The 8262-nt window shown below is 43.3% G+C and overlaps 1 protein-coding gene across 9 annotated transcripts in view; it reads left to right on the top strand.

Annotated features, from left to right (window-relative positions):
- CEP170B (centrosomal protein 170B) overlaps positions 1-8262 on the top strand; it is a 57806-nt gene that overhangs the window by 26630 nt on the left and 22914 nt on the right. For 5 of the 9 annotated variants that reach the window (XM_071557393.1, XM_071557392.1, XM_071557391.1 and 2 more), the window contains exons 7-10: positions 2358-2459; positions 2566-3042; positions 5276-5338; positions 6224-6987. In XM_071557393.1, the coding sequence (XP_071413494.1) occupies positions 2358-2459; positions 2566-3042; positions 5276-5338; positions 6224-6987 (1406 nt within the window). The remainder of the gene's footprint in view (positions 1-2357; positions 2460-2565; positions 3043-5275; positions 5339-6223; positions 6988-8262) is intronic. The other 4 variants (XM_071557396.1, XM_071557395.1, XM_071557394.1 and 1 more) reach the window with 1 other exon arrangement.

Below are 8262 nucleotides of genomic sequence, written 5' to 3'. Positions count from 1 at the left end.
GCAGTAGTTCCTGTGTTCAGTACCAGGTGGGACACAGATCGTGGAGCAGTTTCTGGGAAGATGTCTGTCCTTCAGGATGTGTGTGAACACTCTTTGCTCACTTCTCCCCCTTTGGACACAAAATTTTGGAATAGATCACTGGCATCTTCTGGACTAGGGTACCTTTGGGATCCTGTGAGGGGCTGGGGTGTGCTGGCGAGATGAGCTATGTTGAGGCAACTCCTGAAAGATGCAACCAGTAACACCACCCACCCTTGGGAAAGATGCTGATTGTGCAAAGTCGAGTGCAGGTGTACTTTGCATTTCATCTGTAGGGTAGTTAAGCCCTTTACTGTTGAACCTAATTGATCTTTAGGGATGAATTACCTCAGACATAATCAGCTGTTGTTAATGCATTTGTTTTAAAATGTTGTTCTTCTCCTGGCCCTATCTACCTCTTGACCATCAACCCTAAGACACTGCAAGTCAGAGAATGATAATCCATTGTGTGCCCAAAAGAAGTGCCTGAGGTTGGTAGAGCAGATCCTGCGTGGTTGGAGTGGGGAATACTGGACAGGTTATAACATGAAGAGAGAGGGCGGTAGGTTTCTGCTGGGCTGTGTGACAGACTCTCAGTCTAGCAGAAACCAAACCTTACATGGAAGTATCTCTGTTCATTGACAAGCTTGTGAATAGATTTTTTTGAGGTTTCCTCCCCCCCACCTCCCCCTCCCATGGGTAGTTTATCCATCTGCAGTTATAAAACATACTGCTTGGCAATTCCAATTTATCATGATGAGAAATGCTTCCTCCTTTGAACTTTCAAAGGCCACCTACACAATAGGGACATGGTTTATCTTCTATGCACTCTAGGCAGAGAGGAGAGCAATACCTTCAGCCTCTTTTGATCCTCAGTTTGAAGGGAGGCTGCTTGGTTCATTTTGAAACATGAAGATGTCTTGAAAAGGACCTGTGCACTGCATCTGTAAAGCAGAATTTTTGCCTGTGCACTGTCAATGTATGAGCTTATATATCTCTGGAATGATTCTAGAAAAAAAAAATCTGAAGTGGTAGCCACTGGGTCTGTGTAGGTTTAGAAACATCAGTGTAAAATCAGGCTTCTTTTCTTTCCTTGACTTCTTTAATTTCCCTTCCTCTCCTGACTTCCTTTATGCTAATGACTGCTTTCTGCAATGTTCTATTAAAGCAGGGAATGCAAAATTGCAGGACTATTTGAGAGCTGCTTTACAAAGAGCAGTGTGTGGTTTGAAAACCACAAGCCGAGCAGCAGCTGGCAGTAGAAGCCTGGCTATGGCTCGGGAGCTGCAGCCAGGGCTTGAGACGTGGCTGGTAAAGCATGTGCTGAGGCAGAAGCAGCTGACAGAGGTGGAGCTTAACCTCATCCCCTGACCTATCCTGGTGTTTCTATCACCTCTAGATGAAAGAACAAAAGCTATTTTATTTCCTTCTCCTAAACTATTAAAAAACCAAAAATATCAACTATACCACAGGGAAATTGGGATGTTTTCTTTTTACTTGTTGCATAAACAGCAACAGCCCAAGGCATTGCAAAAACACAGGACACAAAGCAAGAATCAGTGGATCAGTTTCTCTGGGTTACTAGTTGTTTCAGGGAAACCCTGATCTTTCAGTCAGTGCTCCCTGAGCAGACAAAATTATACAAGCCTGGCTCCTCTGGGGAAGCTTCTCCATAAGAAAAACCTCTGTCCTGCAATGACTCTGGAATCCACTTGGTTTACTTTAAACTTTAGAACGCAAGTGTTTACTACTTCTTTATGAATATATAGGGAAATGGTTTCACCATTTTTCCTAAATTTTGTAATGCTTCAAGAATTTCCCATTGTGGAATGTGTGTCACTGTGAGTGGGAGTGGCAAATAGTGGAAAAAATCCCTAGCCTTGGAACACCCAAGGATCTGATGGTGTAAGAAAGGGCAGAGCTAAAATCTTCCCAGTTAACATGAGGAAAAAGGTCTGATTTTCACCTGAATTGCTGGTGAGTTGCAGACAATTTTGTGGTTAGTGTTCTGTAGTCTGTCCTGCCAAAAATCTTCCACTTCCTGTGGATAAGAGTAGAAAGGGAGAAAAGCCAATATTTGGGAGACACAGCTATGAAAGACAAGAAAAGGAGGTGGAGTCAGCATCTTACAGTAGAATGTGAAAAATTAAAAAGGGTGAAAAAAAGAAAAGCCTGAACATATTATGTATAATTTGCTGTTGTTAAAACTACACTATAACAGGATCATGGTCTCATCTGGCCCTGCTGGCTTTGCCTTTTTGGCATGTGTGTGGTTGACTTCTGTGAACCTGGTAAATCTATGTTTTCTGTGTCAAACTGTTTGCTTGTCCTCTTTCTAGAAACAAATACTTACCGCACCCCTCTCTATGGACAGCCCTCCTGGTGGGGGGAAGATGATGCAAATAACAAGGAGGACAGAAGGCAAGAGGAACATTACTCAGGTAATGGAGGTGATGTGGGGTAGGAGAAGGGGGACACAAAATTTCAATTTCAGCTAATGTTTGTGAATTTCAGGTTTTATTGCCTTTTTTTTTTCCTCTTTTGTAGAGAGATCCAAAGAGATAACCCAGCATGAGGAGGAAATGAATGGGAATATTTCTACTTATAGAGATGCCCAAGAACAATCTGTGTTTGCCTTTCGGAGAGAGCCAAGTTATTTTGAGATTCCAACTAAAGAATTTCAGCAGCCATCCAAATCTCCAGAAACACAGGTCCATGAGATCCCAACAAAGGATATTGATGCTGTGGTAGCCCCTGTTGTACAGAGTCATGCCTCTTTCACCATTGAATTCGATGATGGTACCCCTGGCAAAATAAAGATAAAAGACCATGTGACTAAATTTTCACTCAGACAGAGAAGACCGTATAGTAAGGAACCAGCTCATACAGAAGTGATGTCTGCGGAGAGCAAAGTGGCTGACTGGCTTGTCCAGAATGACCCAAGCTTGATGAGACGTCAGTCTGCAGGAGATGATGTTTACAGCACCAAGAGTGACCTGCCAGTTCACGTGAGGACACTTAAAGGTGAGTGAATCTTTTGTCATGTGGACATAACTCTGTTGGCCGTGCAAATGCAGCATAATGAAAGAGGAGAACCCTTCTCCTTTCAAGGAGAACTGGACTTTATTATCTCTGCTCCAAATTTGCAAGATGAAGAATATTACTTTAATGACTGTTAATGTCTTGCATCTAGCTAGCAGGCTCTTCACCTGGCCCTGAAGTCACGTGTGATGTTGGCCTGGAGACACTGTAATGTGACACCTTTACATGTATAATGCCAGCTCAGCAGTAACGGGTTGAAAAAACTATTTTGATTTTGAAATGTCTAAAATAATTTCCATGTGATCAGGCAGGCTGATAAACACAGGTATTTCAGTGAATTTTGTTCTCTTGGCTTCTCTTAGCTTATGGAATGACTTTTTTTTTTAGCTGTAGTCCAGTAGAGTCTTAAGTGTGATCATCCTGGTGGCTGTAATGAGCAGAGGCAGTTGGTTGTATGACAGGAGGTCATGACACAGAGTACTGTCCAAGTTGATCCCCAGGAGAGGAAGTTGTTGTGCTTGTAGGAAAAGGTTTCTTCTCTTAAAGTAAAGCTTCTCTGAAATCACGCCGTGTTCAAAAACGTTGAATTTTGTGGACCTGTGTCCTGATGGGTGTGTCACTGTGAGGAATTCTTTGGGGATTTTTATAAGTCTGAAATACAGTTTGGAACCCAGTTCTTAGTACAGCTTGTGGGACTCATGATTCTCATGCAACTTTGAATATATTTTACAAGATTGAGGCTTGTTTGGGTGTCTCTCTTGGACCATGCCATGAACAGCTTGGAGAAGGCCACCGATTCCTGCATTCTCACTGCCTTGTCTCTGGAAAAGCTACTGTTTTGAATTGCAATTTTAACTGATGAAGTCATATTGAAGGTTACCAGACCTACTTGTGCTTGAGGTCCTATTTAAATGAGAGCAATACCTTGTTTTCCCTTGAAGGAAAATTTGCTTAGGTCTTTGTTATAGTTTCATTGTTAGAAAAAAACCAACTTATTGTAATATGAAGAGTTTTATGTATTACACCTCCAACTTGCTGTTTTGGGTACATATTTTTGAGAACCCTATACGGTTAGAAAGGTCTCATGTTCATGGGGTTTGGCATGGCATGGAAGTGGAACAGTTTTGTTGCCATTGCTTGTTTCTAGTTCTTCCCAATAAGGGATGGGGTTGAGATGCCCTGCTTGGTTATTTAGGGCCTTATTTTCAGTGTGCTGTGATTGTGTGATAGAGGGCTTTGAGTTGGGGATTTTTTGTTATTGTCATATGGGATTTTGTTGACTTGCTGGAGAACATCGTCAAGGATAGAAATGTATGATAGAAATGTGCTTCAGTAATTTTGCTCTTTCCTCTTGGAGAAAACTAGAGAGTTGGGCAGCTGTTGCTTGTCCTAGGATTTTCCTGAGCAATACACAGGAACACTAGGATGATGACACTTGCCGCTCTGTAGTCCATACGGCATGGAAAGAAGCTGAAGTATTTTAATGCCTAATTTCCTATCAGGAAATCAACTCTTTGGATATTTGATTGAAACATACAGTGTTGATGGCCTGAGGAGTTTAGCCACCTCTGCTTTGGCAGAGGACAGGGTGTCATTTATCTGTGATAGCTGCGTAACGTGTTCTTCCGGCAGGGCTAATTTGGAAGATATCTTCGAGGCTTCCACTGGCTGCCTACCAGGTTTGAGACTTCAGGATCAGAGACTTCCACTGTTGGGGCTCATTAGTAATATTTGCTCACTTCCAGGAGCAATGTGGTCAACGTAAAGCCTGGTATAAAGACTAGAGTTCAGTGTGAGAGCATGTGCATGGTGTTCTGCTGGGGCAGCCGTGTGCATGGTGGATGTTTCCCTTGTGTCCTCACTGTTTTGCATTGAGCAGAGTTCTTAGCCAAGACCTTTAATTTAAGAACTTTCTCTTCCAAGTGTGAAGGTTATCAGCCCTCAGGGCACTATGCAAAGTTTGATGCCTTCCTTCATGAGGGTGTTAGGAAAGTCAGAGCAGAACTGACTCCTGGGTTGAATGGATCTTGCATTAAATTCTAATCTTTCACAGTTAACTCAATGTAATAAATGGTCTTCACCGATGAGTCTGAAGAACTTGCAAAGTAGGTTTGAGCAGTTTTCCTTTCAAACACGTGGTATTTTAGCCAGTATATCTTGCTGCATGTTACAGTCTAGAGCGCAGAGACCTCTTTCCCCGTTCTCCCGATGACAGGTTCCTGGTCGTTGACTGAATCGTGTTGTGTGCCTTCACACTCGTTTCCCTCTCCAAAAAAAGGTTTGTTTTTTGTTTTAATTTTTTGTTTCAATTTTAAGTTTCTGTTTTATTTCAACTTACTTTCTGACAGTCCTGAGCTAAGGTGCTGAAGGTCAGGCAGACACTGGCACACAGAGATGGTTGTAAAGATAGTTGTTGCTAACATAAGTGAAAATAATTATAAACTTTGTTTAAGCTTAGTGAACTCTTTAAGTAATAACTTAACCTTTGCTTGGCTGGTGATAGGATGGTATAAGTCATGGGGATGTCATAGTCTGATCCTTAAATCTCCAGGAAAAGTAAAGAAACCTTCAAATTTCATTTTCTATTATCCTCTGATTTATTTCCCCCTTGTAGAGGAGGATAATATGGGCGCTCAGGGATGTGTGTACTTATAATGCATTGATTTGGTCTTTCATCATGGGGAATTGATTTGGTGGGATGTAGTGTGAGTGTTTTATTTACTGATCCTGCAGAGATATTTCTGAGCTCTTAACAGAAAGAACCTAATGAGCTGATCATGGACTACAGTAATTGGGCAGAACAGCAAAATAATGTCATCATTTTTATTTAATTTGAAAAAAGATGCAGAACATTAGGTATCTAAACCAGCCATCATTACAAAATCAGAAACCCATGAAGTTGAAATTACTTCCTGAATTGTTTTAAAATAGAAAAATAACTTTATAGCCAACCAGTGGTGAAAAGTGGAGTCAGGAGAGAGCTGCCTTCTCTTTTATTACTTCTGTTGTGATGCAATCCATGTATCACACAGATGTCTTTGGAGTTGTTTAATCCGATAGGATGCTTTTCTTTTAACTGCAGTGATAAATTTCAGCTGGGCAGTAATGAGAGTGACAGAGCGACTGATAACACAAAAGTCAAACCTGCATACCTTGTTTGCAGGCAATAGGCACGAGGACGGGACACAGAGCGACTCTGAAGACCCTGTGGCACCCAAGGTGGAGAAGGAGACGCCAGCAGGCAGTGAACGTCCGACAGAGCAAACCAGGCTCCAGCGCCAGATGAGGCGAGATCCCCACGAGATGCTGCACAACAAGCAGGCCTTCGTCATCGAGTTCTTCGAGGACACACCACGGAAGAAGCGGTCACAGTCCTTCACGCACAGCGCTCACTCCTCCCAGAGCGACACCGACCCAGGGCTGAAGAACAAGGTTGAAAAGCGCAAGAATGCACTGCCAGCAGAGAAACTGGGAAATTCAGTGCCACCATCCCACCTCACAGCCCAGGTGGGCAAACCCAGTAGCAACTCCTGCGGGACCCAAAGAACAAGCTCCTTCAAGAGGGAGAAGACGGAGGATCGGATCAACTCATCATCCTCCTCTACTTCCAGAGCATCAGCCAAAACTTACGGGAGCATTGGGAGGAAGTCTAAAATGGCTCAGGATTTTATGGCCGAGTACTTGCGTGAGACTGCTCAGTCTGGGAAGCAGAGTGCTGAGAAACCAGCCCCTCTGCCCATGCCAGTGGCTCCACATGTGGTTATATCATCAGAACCAGAGTCTGTGTCTGCTCCACCTCCAGAGGTGAAGTCTGCCCAGGGCAGGAGGAATGATGAGGAAGATAGTGTAAGCGAAACAGGGACATACACCATTGAGACAGAGTCGCAGGATAAAGAGGTGGAGGAAGCACGAAAAATGATAGATCAGGTAAATGCTACTTTTCTGTGCTTGGCCCGTGAGCTGAGGGCTGAAGGCTTGGGCTTCCACACACTGTGACAGGCGACCTAAATTAACTGTTGCCAGGAAGGGATGCAATTGGGTTATGATTAGGGGTGAAAAATCATTGGGGTGACCTGTGTTAAGGATAGGCCCCAACTTTGAGACTGGTATTTAAAAAATCCCATCAAAACAGAATTACAAGCAAACAAAAAACCACAGAGTAAAATAAGGCAAGATAAGCCCACAGCAAAGAGCTACCTTACTTCAAAAATGGGATTTGGATGCACAAGTGAAAGAGTGGGTTTGCCTTCTGTTTAGAGGAAAGGCAACACCTGAATAAAGATCAGGCTGATCCTGCTGACAGCTGTGGCTGGGAGCAGCTCTGCTCTCCAGGACTGCTCCCAACCCTCTTCCTTGATGTTGCATCAGCTCCTGCCCACTGTTAGGAAGATGAGAGCTTTCTGTGGTAGGCCAAAGGAAATGCCAAGGGCTGGTGCTCTTCATCCTTCACAAGCCTTAGTGGTAGGTGTTTCTGTACGTGGTTGTACCTCGTTAGAAAAGCAGTGCTTACTGGCAAGGCAAGCAGCAGCTGGCTGAGATAGCAAAGGGTGTGATCTGGGGCAGAGGCAATCTTAGATGGATCTATACTTGTTTGGATTTTGCAGAGTGAATGATCGCCTAAAAGCAAAACCCCAGAGATGGGAGAGAAGCTTAAAAAGAATCCACCCAACTAAGCAACTGCAGGGCAAACCAAAGTTTGGCTGGTTTTCAGGTTTAGCTTTCTTCTGCAGTCTATTATGAAAACAAAACTGGCAAGTTGCTATGAAGATTTAGTGAAAAGTAGTCAGGAGGATGGCAAGGTTTAAAGGAAACCTTAATTGAACCTGGGTTTAGGGCTTTGTGTACAGTGTTCTGTGGGCCTGGATCTAGCTTCCCTCTTCTGTTATTTATTATATTTTTTCCTTACATCTTGTTTGAAATGTGATTGGAAGCTTTCAAGTCAGAGTATTTAAAGCCACAGCAAGGTCCTAGTCCTGGCATTGGGTGAACTAATTGGTTCTGGTGGGAAATTAAGAGGGAAAATGCTACAAAAATACAAGTATTTCTGGGGAGTAGTCTTGGCAGCCATGTGACTTGGGCAGGCAAACTGGCCAAATTCTGGTCCTGAGTGTGCCATAGACTTATTGCAGTGCAGACAATGCCACTTGGGAAACAGTTGATAGCTGAACCTCAGAGTTTCTGTCCAGGAAGAGATAAAATGTG

This window comes from Pithys albifrons, chromosome 6 (genome assembly GCF_047495875.1).
Source record: "Pithys albifrons albifrons isolate INPA30051 chromosome 6, PitAlb_v1, whole genome shotgun sequence".
In the NCBI taxonomy this organism is placed as follows: Eukaryota; Metazoa; Chordata; class Aves; order Passeriformes; family Thamnophilidae; genus Pithys; species Pithys albifrons.
This window is presented reverse-complemented; position numbering and strand designations above follow the sequence as displayed.